The sequence below is a fragment of the Quercus suber genome, unplaced genomic scaffold, assembly GCF_002906115.3.
Source record: "Quercus suber isolate HL8 unplaced genomic scaffold, Cork oak 2.0 scaffold_572, whole genome shotgun sequence".
Lineage (NCBI taxonomy): Eukaryota > Viridiplantae > Streptophyta > Magnoliopsida > Fagales > Fagaceae > Quercus > Quercus suber.
Window position 1 is genome coordinate 329,566 of NW_027070017.1, and position 21,487 is coordinate 351,052.

At 36.3% G+C, this 21,487-nt stretch overlaps 1 protein-coding gene and 2 pseudogenes across 1 annotated transcript; 2 read left to right on the top strand and 1 right to left on the bottom strand.

Moving 5' to 3' along the window:
* The first annotated feature begins 258 nt into the window (after window positions 1–258).
* On the top strand, window positions 259–1,243 carry LOC112019034 (polygalacturonase inhibitor-like; annotated as a pseudogene).
* Window positions 1,244–6,324: 5,081 nt separating this feature from the next.
* On the top strand, window positions 6,325–7,452 carry LOC112019062 (polygalacturonase inhibitor-like; annotated as a pseudogene).
* Window positions 7,453–8,948: 1,496 nt separating this feature from the next.
* Window positions 8,949–14,082, bottom strand: LOC112019032 (uncharacterized). Its single transcript, XM_024051568.2, has 6 exons — window positions 14,000–14,082; window positions 13,139–13,515; window positions 11,601–11,685; window positions 11,325–11,494; window positions 10,803–11,077; window positions 8,949–9,437 (listed from the first exon to the last, which is right to left on the bottom strand). Exons 2-6 carry the CDS (start codon window positions 13,512–13,514, stop codon window positions 9,261–9,263), a joined length of 1,083 nt encoding a protein of 360 aa, XP_023907336.1. The 5' UTR covers window position 13,515; window positions 14,000–14,082; the 3' UTR covers window positions 8,949–9,260.
* Between the last annotated feature and the right edge of the window lie 7,405 nt (window positions 14,083–21,487).

The window sequence follows — 21,487 nt, forward strand, 5'->3', positions numbered from 1 at the left end:
GTGTGTCCATAGCTTGTTTGTTATTCATGCATTTACCATGACCTGGGGGCTTGTATGACCTTTGTTACACGTTCTACTACTCATTCTTAGCCTTTGCAATGTGATCCCATTCAAACAAGTCAAATAATGCTTGATTCAGCCATAAAAAGTTGAATATTGTTGGTAAACGTAGACATTAGACCGCCACACCCTATAAATCAACCCTTTTTTCAGCATCAAATTTCACACACATGCACCACCATTCTCTTACCTTCCAAAATGGGCAATACAAGTAGGCCTCTTCTCTCTCTCCTCTGCTTCCCCTTCTCATCTCCTCTACTTTCTTAGAGCTCTGCAACCCACAAGACAAAAAAATATTGCTTCAAATCAAACAAGCCTTCAATAACCCTTTACCTCTTGGAAAACAAACACCGATTGCTGTACTGACTGGTATTGTGTCACATGTGACTCCACCTCTCACTGCATCAACTCCCTTACCATCACTGCTTACAACCAGCTTTCTGGCCAAATCCCACCTGAAGTTGGTGACCTTCCATACCTCGAAACCCTTGAATTCTACAAACTACCCAACATCACTAGTACTATTCAACCTGCCATTGTCAATCTCAAACACCTCAACTTCCTCAGACTTAGCAGGCTTAATCTCACTAGCCCAATTCCTGATTTCGTCAACAAACTCAAAAACCTCACTTTCATTGACTTCACATTCAACCAACTCTCTGGCTCAATCCCACCCTCACCTTCGGAGCTTCCAAAGCTCGATGGACTTCACTTGGACCGTAACAAACTCTTCGGAACATTCCCCTATTCTTTCAGCAATTTTCCTCAAGGACTATACTTGTTCCTATCTCAAAACCAACTAATTGGTCCAATCCCAACCTCATTCGCCCGCATGGACTTTGGCTATTTTGAATTGTTGTGAAACAAACTCGAAGGCAATGCATCTATGGTTTTCGAATCAAGCAAGACCACAAAGATCGTGGACTTGCCAAGGAACTTGTTGGATTTTAATCTGTCAAAGGTTGTGCTCCCCAAGAGTTTGACTTCTTTGGATCTTCAACACAATAAGATCTTTGGAGGTCTTCTTGTTGAGTTGACCAAATTGAATTTGCAGTACTTGAATGTGAGTTATAATAGGCTTTGTGGTCATATTCCAATGGGTGGTAAATTGCAAAGCTTCGATTATTCGACTTATTTCCACTACCGGTGCTTGTGTGGCTCTCCACTTCCAAGCTACAAGTGATCTTATAATGGATTTGCTCAGAAACTGAAGTGGGTCTCTTTGTAATTTTCAATTTACTACTACTACTACTACTACTACTACTACAATGTACTAAGTTTTTCAAAAGATGTAGTCTCTGGTAATAAGTTTGCTTTATTGCAAATTTAGTAAGATCGAGAATAGACAGGAGAACTATGTAATAAAAAAACATGTCCTTCGCCGCGTTGTGCTAAGAGATTAGGAAGCAGATTCAGTGTTTTACGTATAGCTAGGCACAAGTTTATCTTGTTACCGGAATTTATCCATTTTGAGAATATTTAAAAACACAATTAGTTGATGAGAGTCTTTGTAAGTTGTAACTTAATTTCAAAAGCCGCGATTAGTTCGACAACATGCCGCTTTCATGTTTACTATTTAGTCACGATGAGTGGTATTATCAAAAAGTAATAAACTGGATTGTTCCCACGATATGCTCGTTTCTCTGCTACTCACGCAACATGATTTTTCAACACAATAACTCACATTTCTTCTCCAATCTTCCTTTCGTTCTTCATCCTTCACCCTAGTCACGTCAACCGATCTGACGATGTCATCCAACGCAAAGGTAGCCACTACTCAGACTGGCGACGACCACAACGAGACCTTGACCATAACCCCGAGCACTTCATTCGTTGTTTGGGCTATCACACCAAGGTAGATCCACCACTCTCTTGTTGGGATTAGTGCCTTTAAATCTTATTGTTTGATGCTATGCATTATATTATGTATGACATTATGTATAACATGATGTATGACTTAATATTGTAATTAATAAAGTTGTTTTATTTTTATCTGAAATAATGGTAACATGAATATTTGGATATAATCATATAGTCCATGAGATGCATAGTATGTGATTTATGGGAAAAGTCATAGAAGATATAAATCACAAGTTCTTTATAAACTCATAATATTAGTTTGTAGTCGGTGATGAAATTTGGCATTTCATCTGCGAAGACAATAACATATCAACTAAGATGATTTGTCTTGGTCATGGAAGTGAAGACTTCTAGTTAATATGTTGATATGTTTTAAGAGTTAAGACATATTAAACTGGACCACTGTGAGAATTATTATTCTCCTAATGACTGTCAAATGAATAATAAATCTCACGGCTTATATTTGCATGAACTCTTAATCCTGAGAGAATAATGGACCTGATTATGAAATGTAAGTTGGTTTGATATATCAGGAGTGAGATCTCAAGTAACAGTGAAAACTTCAGTATGTTGGACAGCCACATTTAGTGTTGATGGAACATATATTCTCAAGATGGAATTCATAGTCTCTTAACGGAAATATAAAATATTTCCTTAAGATAAGTTTAATGGGTTTGTTATTAAGAAAGTTAGGCCTAAATACTTTAGTAAATAGTTACTAAAGTATATATTTATGAAATTAGATTTCATAAATATATAATTAATAACTTAAAGGATTAAACCGAGTACTCAAGGATTAAAATGTAGTAATTCACAAAGTAACAGTCTTCATTCATGACTTTATGTTACTACGAATATCTTATGAAGGGGTTGCATGTACAATAAAATCTTGGGATATAATTTATTAATATGGCCTAGAGTGCAATTATATTTATATAGTGGTATTAAATATAATTAATGGTAACTTTGAATTTGTTAAGAGTAGACAAAAAAGCGCAAGGCTCATTGAAGCTAGTGTCTTATTTGTTCCCTTTTGGTCCCACTTCAAGCCACATATTAAATCTCAATTGGAAAGGCCCAAAAGGCTGGTCCAATTAGATAATCAGTTATAGGAGAGAAACATACAGAATTTTGTAACAATCACAAGTGCATGAAGTGATATGTATGTGAGTGTTGGACACTCTCTCATTCTCTCTAGAATATACACATATAACTGATTGAGAGACCACACATCTTGGGCGTTAGTGGAATTGGAGTGAAGATTGAAAGTGTTCCCGAGAACTTTTGATCTTTGTTTTTGAAATTCACTGCATCAAGGTACACTCTCTTGTTCTATATTCTGAAACTTACATAGTGCATGTTATCAATTGTGAATGAAGTAGATCCATTAATTTTTCTACTGCGTACTCTTATATTTCCATCAAGAGAGAGAGAGAGAGAGAGAGAGAGAGAGAGAGAGAGAGAGAGAGAGAGTCTCCTTGAGACCTAACCTCTTCACCATCGAGGCCTGCTCTGTCATCGGCGGGCTGTCACTCCACTTGTGCTTCTGGTACTAAGACAAATTTTAAAAAATGCATAGTTTTTCTATTCAAGGCTAATTGGGGCTGATCTTGTCAAACAAGTTTTTCTAAAAAAAAAGTTCTTTGGTAAAGTAGAACGGTAAGATCCATCTTTACCTTTACCACCACAAAAATAAAATAAATAAATAAATTTGCAGTGCAATTGAACCCAACTAAAATGATAGTGACAATGAAACATGTTTGCTAATTGTTGTAAGGTGAACCACTGATAAGAAAAAAATATTATTATTTATAAAAAAAAATGTAAAAATCAAGCTAGTTCTAATTAGAGTGTGCCGAAGTGGGAGGAAGAGTTTTTGGCTCATGGTTTTGGTCGTTTTCTAGGTTTTCTGGTGGGAGAAGATGAAAGTGAAGGAAGAGCAGAAAAATGAGAGAACGCGGGTAGGGGTTCTAGTGTACTGGTAGCATAGGTTAAAGTATGGGTCCCAATTTTTTGAGTTTTAGAAGTTGAAAACAGAATAGGGTTTAGGTGCCAAACGGGCTTTGGAGATATTTGGGGATTTTTGAGTGATAGGAAATGATTTATAGAGTGATGAGTGATGATATTTCAATGATGAGTAGCGAGTGAGCATTTTTTTTCACCCAAACAGCCCCTTCTTTTCCATTTTTATAAGTAGAGCTTTTTGAAAGCTCACTTTTTCTTTAGGGGCAATTTTGTTTTTGTCCAACAAATTCATTTTCAAAAACAAATGAAAAATATACTTCAAAATTTGAAAAACAAACTGTACAAAATAGGTATCAACGTGACATTTATACATATGACATTCTATTCTTGATTGTATGAAACAGTGGCAGGAGAAAATGAAAATCACAGTTTGGATGACATGTCAGTTACCCTCTATGTACTGCATTAGACTAACTGCCTCAGACTAAGGTAGTTCTTGGTTCCAGTGATTTTTGGGGGAAGATGGAATAGAGGGAAGGGATTAGGAGGGCTTTGGATGAGGGAGGTCGTTTGGTTGGGAGGAGAAAGAGGAGGCAATTTTGGTGGGCCAACTTTTTTAACTCAATGTTAAGTTTTTATTTATTTTTATACTCTTAAGCTTCATTTAGGAATTCATAAAGGAATGGAATAGAATGGAATGATTATAATGGAATGAAAAGGAATAGAATAGAATGGAATGTATTTAAGTAAGAGGAAATAATGAAATGGAATGAAATTAAGTAACCTTAATTGGATGTTTTAAAATAAATAAATAAAAATGAATGAAATGTAAGTAATCTTGTTTGAAAGCAATATAGAGGCAATGGAATGAAATCATTTTATGATAATATTACTATTAGATCCATATTTTAAAATAAAGAGTTGAATATATAAGAGTATTTTGGGAGTTTTAGTAAAAAAATTCATTAAATCTAATTTCATTCTCTCATATTCCTTCCAATTTCAGGGAGAGTGAAAATTTAAGATTTTAAGGGAATAGAGAGGAATGAGTATTCCCTTCTACCCATTCCATTATTTTCCACTTAAACTCTCAAATAAGGGAATGAACTTTTCATTCCCTCCATTAAAACTCTCAAACAAGGGAAGGAAATAATATTCTAAAATTGTTTTTTTATTCTTTTCCATTCTATTTCATTCCCTCCTCCCAAACAAGGGCTTAATCTCTAAAAGCATTCGCAGCAGTGTAGCTATAATGCTATATTGCTAAAATTTAGTTCCACAAATGCACAAAACACCCCTACAGCAGTGGAGCAATAGCTAAAAATTTTAGTTGAATTGCTACAGTGCACATCTATCTATAGATGTGCACTGTAGCAGACATCTAAAAAAATAATAATAATTTTTTATTCACCTCGGACACTACTTGGTTTATTTTTTTCATTTCTTTTATTCTCATCTCACCGTTCTCTCTCAGTGTCTCTCTCAAGCTCCCATCTGAAATTTCTCTCAAGCTCTCACCTCTCCGTTACCGCCACCGGCCCTTCCCACCATCTCACCTAAAACTCAAGCTCTCACCTCCCTGTTACCACCGTCGGCCCGACCCAGCTGTTCCAAGCTGCCGATCGCCTCACCGTCACTCTCCTCTCTCACCGTCACTCTCTCAAGCTCCCTCATTCACCGCCGCCAACCCAAGCCCCTGCCCATCGCCAATCGCCTCAGACCCACGCCGTCGATCACCTCCTGCCTCGTGGATCGAAGTGGCTCCCCTCACCTCCACTCCGCCGCTAGATCGTGGTTGTACTCTGATGTGCGTTGGTATCAGGGTTGTGATTTGTGGCTGTGGGTTTGTTTTGTGGTGTGATGTGGGTTTGTTTTGTGGTGCTGTGGTTTTTTTTTTTTCCTACTGTGGACTGGTGAATTTTTTTTTTTTTTTTTTTTTTTGTAGTATGATATATTATTTTATTGTAGTAGTTATATTATTTTATTGTGATGTATATATTATTTTATTGTGTTGAAAGCTAAAATAGATCCACTGCTGCAGCATGTGTGTAGGTAAAATAAATAAAGTGACTTTTTTGTGTAACTAAATAGCTAAAATTTTGCCTTCACTACTGTGAATGCTCTAATAGAATTTTTTTCCCCTTTTAAACTATTAAATTTTTATTTTATGTAATCAGGATGACGGAGCAAATTTTTACAAATTACATTTTTTATTCTCTAATTCTTCTTTTCAACCAAACAAAAAAAGTTTTCATCCACCTTCTTATCCATCCTCCCAACCAAACACACAGGAAATTTTTTTTTTGTTTTTTTTTCTATCCCTCAACTTTTTAATCCCTCAGCAAACAATGCCTAAGAGAGTGACCGCTAGACAGCCCACACCCAATAATAAATCTCTCTTTTTCAATAACAAATTTCACACCACCATTCTCGTCTAGAATACTAAAACATGGGTAGTACAACTAGCCTTCTCTCCCTCCTCTGCTATACCCTTCTCATCTCCTCTACTTTCTCCGAACTCTGCAACCCACAATACAAAAAAGTCTTACTCCAAATCAAGCAAGCCTTCAACAACCCCTACGTACTTGCCTCTTGGGACCCAAACACCGATTGCTGTGACCGGTATTGTGTCACATGTGACTCCGCCTCTAACCGCATCAACTACCTCACCATCTTCTCTAGCCATCTCTCTGGCCAAATCCCACCTGAAGTGGGTGACCTTCCTTTTCTCGACACTTGAATTTCACAAGTTTCCCAATCTCACTGGTCCTATCCAACCTGCCACTGTCAAACTCAAAACCTCAAATCCCTCACTCTCAGTTGGACCAATCTCTCTGGCCAAGTTCCTGACTTCCACAGCTAGGTCAAAAACCTCGCTTTCCTTGATCTCTCATTCAATAATCTATTTGGGTCCATCCCACCCTCAATGGACTTCCACAGCTTCCAAACCTCAATGGACTTCGCTTGTACCGTAACAAACTCACGGGACAAGCCCCCTACTCTTTCGGTAATTTTCCCAGGGGCCTATACCTGTACCTCTCTCACAACCAACTAACCGGTCCAATCCCAACCTTGTTTGCTCAAATGGACTTCACTTATATTGACTTGTCGAGGAACAGACTCGTAGGTGATGCGTCCGTGGTTTTCAGATCGAACAACAGTACACAGATCGTGGACTTGTCTGAGGAACTTGTTGGAGTTTAATCTGTCCAAGGTGGTGTTCGCCAAGAGCTTGAATACTTTGGATCTTAACCACAACATCTATGGAAGCATTCCTGTAGAGATTACGGCACTGAAGTTGCAGTTCTTTAATGTGAGTTATAATAGGCTTTGTGTTCAGATTCCAATAGGTGGTAAATTGCAAAACTTCGATTATTTGACTTATTTCCATAACCAGTGCTTGAGTGGTGCTCCACTTGCAAGCTGCAAGCGATCTTATAATGATTTGCCCAGAAACTGAAGTGGGTTCCACTCCACTGTAATCTTTAAATTACTACAACTACGACAATGTACTCAGTTTTACAAAAGCTGTAAGTCTTCGGTAATAGTTTGTTTTAAATCCGTTAAGATTTGGGTATCCAATAACAAGGGAAAAAAAAGTCGAAAATCTAAATAAATATTACCTTTTTGCCAAACTGCTATAACAATAAAAATAGAGAAGAAACCACAAAAATCAAAAAGACCTATTAACATTTAGGCTGCATTTGATTCAATGTAAATCGAATTCCGAGCGTAAAATGAATACAGGGAAAAGTGAATTCTCATAAAAAAAATAAAATCCAGGTGTTTGGTTTTACAATGAAAAGTAGTCCAAAAAACGATTTCTGGTATTTGGTAACATTCTGAAAATGCTATTTTCCTACAAAGTTTTCACATTTTCCCAACCATTTTCTTAGCTCCCAAACAAATTTTATAACAAAAAATTTCAAAATATAAACTTAACACAACCAAAAATCAAAATAAAAACATTTTTTATTCACAAACTTGTCAAATCGAGAAAGAGAGATTGACGGAAAGAGAGGATCGGAGCGGATGGAGGATGGCAGTGGCCAAATCGAGTGGGTTTGGGGCTAGAGTGAAGTGGGTTGGTGATCGATGGCGGCCAGATCGGTTGTCAAGATCGGTATCAAGCTTGGGGCTTTGGGCAACGAGATTGGTAGTTCGATCTAGAGGCAGTAGCGATGGCGGGGGTGGGAGGTGGGTTGTAGATCGGTGACATGCTTGAAGATTCGACCATGGTTGGTCAGAGGAAAAGAGAGAACGAGGGAGGAAGAGAAGAGGGACGATGGACACAACTTGCACGGCAGACGGCGAATGATGGACAGAGCTTGCACGGCAGACAGCGAATGATGGACAAGCTTGCATGGCGACCAAAGCTTGCACGGCGGTCCAATTCGTCTGGTGCCCTCTCTCTCTCTCTCTCTTCAAGTTGTTGAGTTCTGAGTGAGGCTGGAAATTAATTGAAGGTAAAATGAGTATTTAATTGGTTTTACAGAGTTGGGGTGCCTATTTTACGGTCAACTGAAATTGGTTTTTAGTTTGACCGAATTTTCATGCGCATCCAAACACCCTCAAGGGTGTAAAATATTTTCCGGATTTCCTTTACCACCAAAACAAACGCAGCCTTAGGCGCAATTTGTCCAACAAATTCATTTTCAAAAAATGGAAAATATACTTCAAAAACTGAAAAATAAACCGTACTAAACAAGCATCAACGTGACATTTATACATATGACTTTCTATACATTTATGCATATGACTTTCTATTCTTGATGGGTCCGTAACAATGGCAGGAAAAAATGAAAATCACAGTTTGGACAACATGTCCTCCTTACCAAACAAATCCACGCTTCTCCAAACCAGAATTGAATAGAACTTTGATCAGCAATGTAGACCAACTTGTAACCAAACAATCAGTATTGTATTAATGACATTTATTATTGACATCCGTTTGTCAATTGGAAGCTGTGAAAGTGAGGGTGGGATAGAACTTTCATCGGCTATATCCCAGCCTCACTTTCATCAGCATTGTAACCAAACAAATCCACACTTCTCCAAACCAATTTGAGTAAAAGTTTCATCAGCATTTTCACCATTTAACATTGATTTCAATGTCACATACAAATGAAGTTTATCAGATGATAGTACACATTGAATTTGATACACATTAAATAGTAATTCACAAAACAACCCCCCCCCCCTCTTGTACTATCTTTTTTTTTTTTTGGTTATTATTTTGGAACCGCCCGCCGGGGGGGGGGGGTGGGGTGGGGTTTCACAAAATATCAGTTATGATTCATTTTACAGGTTTAGTGAGGTGAAGGAGATTACCAAGAGAATAAATGTAGTATCTTCTTCATATGGTGATGCCACTCTCATGATGGAGACTCTTTCCATTCTAATCTGTTAAGACCATCAACGATTGCCCTCCGGAACTCACCATTGTGTAGAAGGAAGGATGAGACATGCCCACCAGTGACCCATCTCACTTCTGAACCAGGCCAAGCCTTTTGAAGCTCCATCACAGAGTGTTTTGGAATATACCCATCATCCTGAAGCATGATTGCAGTTTAAGAATATAGCTGCCAAAGCTAAATTTGGCGAGGAAGCAGTAAAAAATGAAGAGCAATAAATTACACAATGAAGATACACCAATCATAAGCAATAAGGGGTATGGATCCTGTGCAGTAGCTAGGATATTGCACAGGATGCAATACCTGATCGATGGTTGGGAGCAAAAGTTAAAAAGTTAACTTTCTCCACAGACATCTGATCATGCAAAAAGAAAAAAGGTAAAAAGTTAAACTTCTTTTTTTGCCTAATTGGACGGCCGTGAACAAAAGTCAACTTCTTAACTTGTGCTCCCAACTGTCCATAGGTATTGCATCCCATGCAATAACTATTGCACGGGGTCTCGAATTCTTGATCAGGGAAAAAGAGACAGCCCTTTATTGTGGGTGCTTCAGGTTTTAAAAAGCAAAGCCTGCTTGCATCTCGTTTGTTAACTCAGAGTTGTTTCAGCATTTTGTGAATTTGTAAGGTGCCTTATGCTTTTAAGGCAGGTTACCAGCTGCTTCTAAAGCAGCTGAACTTCTCATTTTTCTGAAAGCTGCAACCTCCTAATTGGCCCCTATGTTTTTGCCCAATTATTTTGTGTTTGTGATTTTTTTTTTTTTTTTTTTTTTTTGGTCTCAAAAGGTTTGGGACAGAGAAAGGGGAGATAGAAAGGGGAAAACGGAAAGTAGGCTAGAATGAGCTAATTTTAGTATATTTTGACCATCTCCCTCTCTCCCTCTAACCAAAAATTTGGTAAATTTTGAGGCTGTTGTAAAGAGATGCATGTGGATTGTGCTTGAGGCATCAAGATTTATATGCCCGAGAGAACTACAGTTTATAATGAGAACTTCCTAATGCATACAAGACTTACCTACAGAATATTAACTTCCATGGATTGATTAACACTAAATTTCAGAAGGTATAAATTTTGTACCAATTGCAGGCAAAGGCTCTTAAACAGCGCCCACACCCCCCCCCCCCCCCCCCAAAAAAAAAAAAAAAAAAAATCGAAAAGAGCACAGAACATTCTTTCCTAGGTGTTGCAATGCAATAACAGTCAACTGCAAGGATGGGAAAGAGAGAGAGGAACATGAGCTTCAAAGGTTGCTTCAATTCTATCTAACAGCATTCTTTTTTATCCATTTCTTTTCCTTTTTCTTTTTTTTTCTTTTTCACTAGATAAATCATCAAATTATTAAAAGAGGGAAATTGCCAACTCCTTGTCAGCCATGCTTAGAAAACATGCCTATAAGTACTATAAAGATAAGACAATTAATAAGGATAAAGAAGACAACTGTGGAGTCCTCATAAATTTTCTTAAATGACATGTTCAGAAGGTAATATTGAGATCTGGTACTTACAGTAGCAGCAACAAATATTACAGCTTCAGGATTTTTGGGAATCGGAAAGCGTGTGACATCTGTGAGAGACAATACATTTCGCATCCGTTCTCTCACCTCCTCAAGAGTCATTGCAGCCTTCTGTGCTGCAAGATCCTCTCTTAGTGCCTCCCATGCAGTAGCATGCTGTAATATTCCTTCACAGAATGCCACAACAGCAGAGTGGGGTGATAAAAAAGGAAGGGTTGCAACAGGGGTAGGGTGAAGTGATCCAACCATTGCAGCATGTACACCTCCTGAATTCCCAAAAACCATCAAAGTTCAGAGGGAAGAAAGAGACTTATGTTTGGGGTGTGAGTGCTCCACTTGTAGAGTTAACAATATATACATTTCTTTTTACACACTGAAATAATATTTTTATGTAACCCAACAAATTAATTCAAAGTTTGAAATGACAAATTTGACCGACAAAAGATATGATCTCAAAGCTAGATTAGATCTAGCTAATTTAATCTCTAGCGAAGGATTCAGTTTGAGCCTTACCCATGCTCAATCCACAAACACCCATCTTGCCAAACCCTTCTTCAGAGTCTAACCAATGTAACAGTCCGCGGGCCTCTTCAATGGTTGCCCTTCCTAATAAAAGCAAGTCACTAACGCACAAAAGTTTTGAACCAAACTGCATCATTGGGCGTCTTTGTCCATAGAAAGGGCTGCAATTAAATATTTACCTTTATTCAAAAGCTCATAGTTTACGTTAAGTAATTTAAACAGAAGCACTTCTATCAATTTCTAGGAATACACAGAATTGGCATTTACCTCTCAAGCACCATGGTTGCAATGTTTTCCTTCAACAAAGGCCCACCAAGGCGCAGTCTCCGTTCAAAGGTATGGTCCCCAGTGCCTGCAAAAAGAGGCTACAAGTTGTAGTCCAGATGGCTAACTACCAAATGTCAAATGCACCAAAGGGTGGAGGTTCCTTCAGTGGTAAAGGGTGTAATTTGAAATAGAATTTTGAGATTTGGCAGGATACTAGGAAATAATGAACATTGTTAATATCTGAAATTAGTATAACAAATTCAGAAATTAATCTGGAAAGTAGCACAAACAAGAATATATTCAAATGAATGTGGGCAGAAGGAATAAAAAAAATTGTAGTTTTCAAAGTATCAGAAAGGTCACTATAATATCAACTGTAGTTAGATTCCCATGAATAATTAATTACTTGAATAATTCACAATAGTGATGGAAGACAAATGCTCAAATGAAAAATATTTGCATTTCAGTTTGGAATTAATAAACCAAAAATTAAACATTTCACCAACTGACTAATAACTACATTCTAACTGCCAAGAGGACAAACCTCAATACTTATTTCCCAATGGATACAGTATTTTCCAGCAGTAACATACATCGGAGGAATATAAGCAAAACCTAATGCAAAAACATATAAATCTGCCAAAAATATTAAAAATATTTTAGTTAACCTTTACGAAGTGTAGTTATCACATTATCGTTAAAGTTAGACTTCATTGAGGAATTTTCCCTTTGGATAACCCCTTGGCCCTGCATCCGAGGGGGGAAGGAAACCAAAAGCAAAAATGAAAGGAGTCAAACATTTCAAAAGGAAACAAATTATATCAAAACTAAAGGTTCCAATCAATTGATAGCCAATGGAACTAATCCAGAAGCCTAGCTCATGAGACGCACAGAAGCCTAGCTCATGAAACGCACAGAAGCCATTTATTTACCCAGTCAAATATTAAAGCTTTGAGTCGTTTCCCTGCATTTAAACCAAAACTTAAAGTTCCAACCAATTGATAGCCAATGGAGCTAATCCAAAAACCTAGCTCATGAAACAAATGGAAGCCATTCATTAATTTCATTTACCAAGTCAACTACTAAAGCTTGAGCTGTTCCCGTATAAACATAACTTAAACACCAGATTTTACTTCTTTATTGAAATGCATAATTAGAGTAGGGATTTCAGCCAGCGTAAAGCCAATCCAATCAATCTAAACCAGCCCTCTTTACTTTGCTACATGTCAAAACCTTATTTGGTTGCAGCAAATCATCATAAGGCTGATAAAAACCCTGATGAATTCTCCAGTAAAACAATGTAAACTCAAATTAAGGCTTGACCAATTGAGAATAAAAAAATCCTACCATGAACAATGCACAAGCTAATACATTAACCACAGCACCAAAACCAAACACTTTGTGACAGATAAACAAAGCAATAAAACAAGAAACTCGCTTAAACGGTTAAACTCTCCATCGACAATGTAGTATTAAGCTAAAGTTCAATGCAAAGTCCCATTTCTGAATTACTGTAGAAGAAAATAAAACCAATATACCTGCAAGATGAATCACGCAGGCCATCTTCTGTGGCGGCACAAACTTGGGAGTAAGGAAAGCAACCCTTGCATTGTGGCACTCAGGAGGCAATGCACTTAGAAGCTGCTCATCACAAGGGGTCCTAAAGACCCCTTCTCTTAAACAAGCAGTCTTGGTCTCCCAAACTGTGTTCCAAACAGGTTTCACCAATGTGGGAGGGCAATTCTGACCAACCACTTCTGGGAAAAGCTGTTTGATCATTCTCTCCAGCAATTCAAGCTTTGAGCCACCCCATCCTCTAGAGAAAAATAGTGGGCTTATCTTTGTTCTGTGCATAAATGCACCATAAACGTGGTCCAACACATTATGGAGCGTTCCAACATTAACTGTGACCATTCTGAGAGAACCCCACAAACTCAAACACCAAACAACTAATGAAAATTTTGAATATTTTATTCAAATTTTGAAATTTTTTTGAGAAACCCAGAAAATGTTATTCACAATAGTGAATTAACAAAAGAAAATTTTTGGGTTAAATGTCTATCTAAAGCTCAAAACTTTTACAAACAAACAATAACAACCCATTAGTCAGAGTATGAAAAAGAATCAGATTTTTTGAGAATTTCTAATTAATTAGTAGATCTAGTCAATCGAGTGTGACAAAAAATTTTGAGAAACCGGAGAAAGTAAATTGAAATCAGATAAATCACAGAATGAATGAGAAATTCAAATTCGAATCCAAGAAATCAAGGAATAAACTAAGAAGAATTATGAATCGAAGTCCGTTTGCCATAAATAAATAAATAATTGATTAAAAGGAAAGGAATTTAAAAGAGAAAATGAGTCGAACCCAGAAAGAATAAATTAAACTTGATACTTACAAAGAAAACCGAGGGAGATCAAAATATGAAAATAAGAGAGAGACAGACAGACAGACAGAGACAGAGAGATCTAATCCAATTAAAGTACAAAGAAAAACCGTGGGCGGATGATTGGGGTCCCACTTGCCACCTCCTCAATCTCACGCTAAATCCTCGGTTTCTTTTTTTTTCTTTTTCTTTTTTTTTTTTCTTTTTTTTTTTTTTTTCTAATTCTAGGTAGTATATAAGAAGCAACACTTAAAGTACTATATCTAAATTTTATCCATTTAAATATATATTAAGAAAAGGAAATAATTCCTTTTTTTCAAGAAGAGGAAATAATTATAATAACATTCTTTGAATAAGGGTGAACTGATGGTGTCTGTGCTGATCAATCCGGAGCTGAATATATGGAGATATAGGATATTATGACTATCTTTCATAGGGACTAAGCTAATGCAATATGCCAAATTCCGTTGAGTCGAAGATATGTAGTGGATACTATATTTTGGCTGCATAATCCAAAGGGTGTTTTTATTGTCAAGTCTGCTTATCATGTGGCAAGAATAATCCTAACTAATGCAGCTCGGGTTGGATCACCTAGGGGCTGTGTTGAAAGAGGTTTAGGCTGCAATATGGAAGTTTTGGATCCCAAATAAAATCAAAGTTTTTGCATGGCGAGCTTGCCATGAGATTTTACGAATAGCTATGAATCTGACCAGAAGAAGGGTGATCCATTACGATAAATGTTTGATTTGTACAAGAGAACCAGAATCCACCATCCATGCTTTGTGGGATTATGTAGCGGCTTAAGATATTTGGGCTGGAAGTATTCGTAAATTGCAGAAATGTAAGCATGGACAGCCCGATATGTTGCAATCGATGGAGGATTTTATGGAGCGTCTGACCGTAGAAGAGCTGGAGCTATTCTGGACCCAAGCGTGGCTGATCTGGAATAAGCGAAACACTTTGCTGCATGGAGGAAAACTGAAGAGTCCAAATAGCTTGAACAAAAGAGTAGAGGAGTGCATTGAAAATTTCAAACGTGCCCAAACCCAGCTAAATGTTCAGATGAGGCAACAACCAAGCAAAGAGGTATGGTAACCACCACCATCAAAGGCATTCAAACTCAATTTTGATGCAGCACTATTTTCGGACTTAGGCAAAATTGGTTATGGAGCAATTGTTCAAAATGAAAAACGAGAAGTTATGGCTGCTAGGAGTACTATGGACCGAATGTGCGCACCAATGAAGAAGTTGAGTTGCTTGCCGAAGAGCTAGAGTTTGCTTGGATGTTGGTTTTTCAATGATGATTATTGAGAGTGACAATAGCAATGTTATTCATGCCATCTCTTCTTCTATGGAAAATACTTCACTATTTGGCAATGTTGTGGATGATATTCGTCATTTGATAAGGGGATTGCATTGGTCTAGTGTTTATTGTATTTGGAGGGGTGGGAATAAGGTAGCCCATATTTTGGCTAAATATGCTAGATATACTTAGATGAAGATTTGTTCTGGATGGAGGATTCTCTCCAATCAATTATGGATGCTTTGTATCATGACCTTTAATCCATTTAATTGAATAAATATTCTCCCTTCAAGGAAAAAAAAAAAAAAGATGTCATATTCCAGAGAATATTATTATATTCCAAGCCAAAAACTAAAATTGGGCTAACTTTATTCAGCAAAAAAAATTGGGCTAACTTGTGTTATACTTTTTTTTTTTTGGGAGAAAATTTGTGTTGTACTTGAACACTTATATTTTGCTTGAATCTAATAAACTCTTTTATTTTGCCTATTATTATGCATTTATTTTATACTACCTAGAATTAGAAAAAAAAANATTCATCTTTATGGATTAGATTTTTTTTTTTTTTTTAACATTCAATTTTGTCTCTCAAAATAAATTTTTTAGTGTTTTAGGAAAAAAAAATCCTAAGCAGTGATATCCTAATAAATAATTAAAATAATTATTTTAGAATTGTATGCATTTATATTAGACAATTATTTTAGGATATTTGATTTTGATCACGTTTATATTATTATTATTTTTTGTTGAAAACTTAAAACTTAAAAGTTATCATGGGATGAAAGTATCTCTTTCAATTAAATAGTTACATGGTTGAATTTTAAGACAGAAACTTAAGAAGCAACACTTAAAGTACTATATCTAAATTTTATCCATTTAAATATATATTAAGAAAAGGAAATAATTCCTTTTTTTCAAGAAGAGGAAATAATTATAATAACATTCTTTGAATAAAAGGTGAACTGATGGTGTCTGTGCTGATCAATCCGGAGCTGAATATATGGAGATATAAGGATATTATGACTATCTTTCATAGGGACTAAGCTAATGCAATATGCCAAATTCCGTTGAGTCGAAGATATGTAGTGGATACTATATTTTGGCTGCATAATCCAAAGGGTGTTTTTATTGTCAAGTCTGCTTATCATGTGGCAAGAATAATCCTAACTAATGCAGCTCGGGTTGGATCACCTAGGGGCTGTGTTGGAAAAGAGGTTTAGGCTGCAATATGGAAGTTTTGGATCCCAAATAAAATCAAAGTTTTTGCATGGCGAGCTTGCCATGAGATTTTACGAATAGCTATGAATCTGACCAGAAGAAGGGTGATCCATTACGATAAATGTTTGATTTGTACAAGAGAACCAGAATCCACCATCCATGCTTTGTGGGATTATGTAGCGGCTTAAGATATTTGGGCTGGAAGTATTCGTAAATTGCAGAAATGTAAGCATGGACAGCCCGATATGTTGCAATCGATGGAGGATTTTATGGAGCGTCTGACCGTAGAAGAGCTGGAGCTATTCTGGACCCAAGCGTGGCTGATCTGGAATAAGCGAAAAACCATAATGTTTTCAATTAATTAAGAGACAAAAGTATAATCCATAAAGATGAATAAACCATAATATTTTTAAAAAGATGATTACTTAGCATAAATACTTTGTAAAAAGAAAATTATATATTTAGCCTTTTTTTTTTTTTGAATCATATTTTAGCTAATTAAAGGATATTAATTTGGGGCCATAATTGTAACTTTAAAAAATAAAATTTTTCAATTCACACAGTTGTAGGTACCCCACATTTTAAATAGGGGTGGGTTCTAGTTAGCTCAACCAGTAAAATTTCTGATGATTGTATAAGAAATTTAAGGTTTAATCCCTGTTTACACAAAAAACAGATTGGTGTCTTGGTCTGATGATAAAGAGCTATTATCAGGAACAGACGCTATAAGTTGAAACTCTCTAAAAAAAAAAGTAGGGAGTCCATATAAACCCTCAAAATGGGAATCCATATGCCCACACCCTTGAGCTATTTAGTATTTACCACCAAATATAGAAATGCTTAGGAATTCAAGAAGATTCATGACAATCCTGAAATATTACCTCAAACTAGATAGGGAAAAATGCTTTAACACCCTCCTAAACTTTAATGTAGTAGCCAATACACCTCCTAAACCTTTATTTTAGTCAATTTACTCCTTAAACTTTGCATATGTGCCAAATAGGACCGTCTGTTAGCCAAAATGTTAAGTGATTAACAGAACTATCAGGCATGTGCAACTTATTTTTATTTTTTAAATAAAAGACAGCCTCATCCTTATCTCCCATTGCAAATAAAGCTTAAACACAAGAGCATACCAGATCAAATCAAACTCTATCAAATAAATTGTAATTAATTGTTATCTATATATGACTATATTCAAATAAATTGTAATCGGTACAACAATTGTAAATACACGTACAAGCTCCCAAGAAATAGTTATGGGAAGACACAATTATTTTCAATCTCTACATCTCATCTCTAGTTTCCAAACCCAAGCTGAAGCTACCCTTTTACAATTTCTCTCTAAACCCATAGATTAGCCACCATGGCTGACTCAAGACCTCCATTGCTAGTATAGGTCTCTTCTCTAATTTCTCTCTAGTTATTTCTTTCTCTCTTTGGCCAAAACCTTAGCCTCCATATCTAAAACTCTCAAGTTTTAGCCTCTTAGGTTTAAACCCAAGTCTAAACTCCACATCTCAAATTTATGTTTCCCTTGCACAAAACTGAACGGCGAGATTGTCGACGAGATCATGATCGTCTCTTTCTCCTAGGATTCAAATGGGCACTTCACTGTGTGGAACGTCGCTCTCCTAGGTCTCTCTCTCAAAATTTTTTCTCTCTTATCTCTATGGGTCTCAGGCGATTGAACTAGGTGATTTTAATGCTCACATGCTTGTCATGTGAGTATTTCGTTAGTTTATTAACAGCAGACCAACTGAAGTACTAATTTGGCACATGATTAAAGTTTAGAAAGTAAATTAGCTAAAATAAAAGTTCAAGGGGTGTAATATCCACTGCAGTAAAGTTTAGAGGGTATCAGGGCATTTTTCCCAACCAAATATTACCTAGTACAAACAAAAGTCTTTCCAATTTATCAAAAAATAAACAAAAGTCTCTCCTTCCTATAAAAAAACAAAAACAAAAACAAAAACAAAATTCTCTTTGAGCATCTTGTCTAGAAAACTCTCAAGATGTCTGTCTAAAAAAATATCAAAGTTTAGAATTTTGAAAAATTACAAGGATGATGTGCTTTTTAATTGGCACCTCCCCCAATGAGAGTCATTTTTTTTTGGTCGTAGTCTCAGTGACTCTCTATATAGATTCTAAGTAGTAGAATCTCTTATCCCCTTGAATGATAGTTCTCTGATTTCTACCCTAGATTCTCTTCGAGCATTTAGGATAGAAGACTCTCAAGACATCTGTCTAAACAAATTTCAGAGTTTAGAATTTTGGCAAATTACGAGGATGATGTGCTTTTTAATTGGCACCTCCCCCAATGAGAGTCATTCTTTTTTTCTTTTTTCTTTATACTTCTTTTTTTTTTTTTTTTTTTTTTTTTTTTTTTTTGTGTGTTCTAAGCCTCAGTATCTCTCTGTCATAGACTCTAAGTAGTAGAATTTCTTATCCCTTTGAATGATAGTGCTCTGACCTCTCTCCCTCTTTTAACACTTTTATTGGAAAGTGTTTTTTTTTTGGGTGTGTGTGTGTGTGTGGAAATAGTCATTTCTTTCTCTCTCTTTTATTTATTTTCTCTTTTCACATATTTTTCCCTATTTATCTCGGAGTCTATTCTTCATTATTGGAAAAAGTTTTCTCTTTAAAAAAAAAGAGGTTAGAATATGTCAATATCGACAAAAATATTCTCATTCAGAGTTTGTTCTTGCAGGCAAGTTCTTAACTAGAAGGGTTCTAAATATCGATATTATTGGCAGAATGCTTAAACCTATTTGGAAGGCTTGTCGAGGTTTTAAGATTTATACCATAGGAAACCATGTTATTCTTTTTGTCTTTGACATTAAGAATGATGCAGAGTGGGTTTTGATGAACAAACCATAGGGTTTTGATAATAAAGGGACTTTGATAGTGGAAAAACAAGAGTGGTTCTTGGCTTCACACTCCTCTCTTTAATTAAGGTGAGAAATCTGTGGTGTCAATTCAAGGGTACTAAGATGGATAACACAAGTGATATTCCCCTAAAAATTGATTGCCACAGATGGTGTTTCTTCGGCTACTCCGCCTGGCTTTAGTTCCGATATGGTTGTTCAAGTAAGAAAATTTGAATTTTGAGGCAATTTTGGAAATACCGAATATGGGGGGAAATATTCCAATAGTTTCCACATATAGAGACTTTTCAAATCAACCATATGCTACCACTTACCATTGTTCCTAATTTTGTTTATCCCCATATCTTGATTATCATATCAAACAAATTGATAAAGAGTTAGCAAAGTTTGACTCTATGGAGTTATCCAAAAAAGGTCGGGACTTATCCAACTCTTTTATTCCTTTCCATACTCAACCCAATAGCAATATTTTAGGAGATGATAATGTTAGTGATGCTTCCTTTGCCTCCTATGATCATTTGATTGAGGAGGTGAAATCTCTTACTTAATCATTTGTTGATTGTAACTTTTCTCATAATAGGAGACAATGAAATTGTGTCGCTCATAATCTTACTAGATATGCTAGACATGTTAGTAGTTTTTTGGTGTGAATGGAGGATGTTCCTCCTCATCTCAATATAATCTTAGCTGACTTGGCTGCTCTTGATTGATAAAAGTTATAGCTTTCTTTAAAAAAAAAAAAAAAAGACACTTCTTCATGAACAAAGTGCTTGAAAATCTAGGGAGTAAAGGGTTCAAAATATAGAGTTAGCAATATATTATAACTATCTTAAAAAAAAAAAAAAATTATAATCCCCATTTTCTTCTAATTTTTTTTTTATCATCCCCGGTAACTAAAAAGCATTCATGTGTAAAATGACAAATGAGGCTATTATAAAATTGTTTTATATTTTTAGACTAAAGCCCCATTAATTCAACCAATGGCCAATGTTTATTTAATAATAATAATCATACACACAAAATGGGTGGGATTTGAGTGTCATCTAAATTAAAAAAGGTTTTGTAATTTATGTCAACTCATTATTATTATTATTATTATTATGGCGAAAAGCACATTTTAGTCCCTACATTTTTAGGCGATTTCTATTTTAGTCCCTAAATTTTATTTTTACCGCTTTTAGTCCCTATCCTGAAAAACGGTTTCTATTTTTGTCCCTACTGTTAGTGCCCTAACGGTAAAGTCCTAGGTGGCAGACGGAAACTGACGTGGCGCTAATGTAACAATTAAAATATTATTAAAAAATATTATTTGGCTTTTTTTTAATGCGACTTCAGCTAATTAATTTTTTATAAAAAGCTATGTCAGCAAATTTAAACCAAAAAAGAAAATAAATTAAAAAACAAAACTTAAATTAAAAACACAAACCCAGATCTAACACAAACTCAGATCTAACACTATCCCAGAAATAAAATAAATTAAAAACAAACATTAAAACCTGAATAAAATATATGAAACCAAAATTTCCTTTGCTTATCTCTCTCTCCCTCTCGGGTCAAACTCACAAGTAGTGTGATCTATTTATCTCTCTCTGTCCATTACAATCTGCATCATCGGCGGCGGCACGGCGGCATCGACATCGACATCGACGACTCCTCCGTGGCTAACTCCTGCGCCGCTACTGCTCCTTCAACTCAAACCCATTCTCCGCCGCTACCCCGAACTGTTGGGTCTAAAAAAATCCCTCATTCTTCTTCCATTTCTGATTCTTTCTATCTCGTCGGAGTCATGGTGTTTGCTGTTTTTGGGAAATGGGTTTGATCGGCGGGGTGTTAGTGGTGGTGGTTTTGGGATCTGTTGGTCGGTGGCGGTGGCGGTGGACTCCTTCGTGGCCAACTCCTCCGCCGCTACTGCTCCTCCAACGCAAACCCATTCTTCGCCGCTACCCCGAACTGTTGGGTCTCAAAAAATCCCTCCTTCTTCTTCCATTTCCGATTCATTCTCTCTCGTCGGAGTCATGGTGTTTACTGTTTTGGGAAATGGGTTTGATCAGCGGGTGGTGGTGGTGGTGGTTTTGGGATCTGTTGATCGGT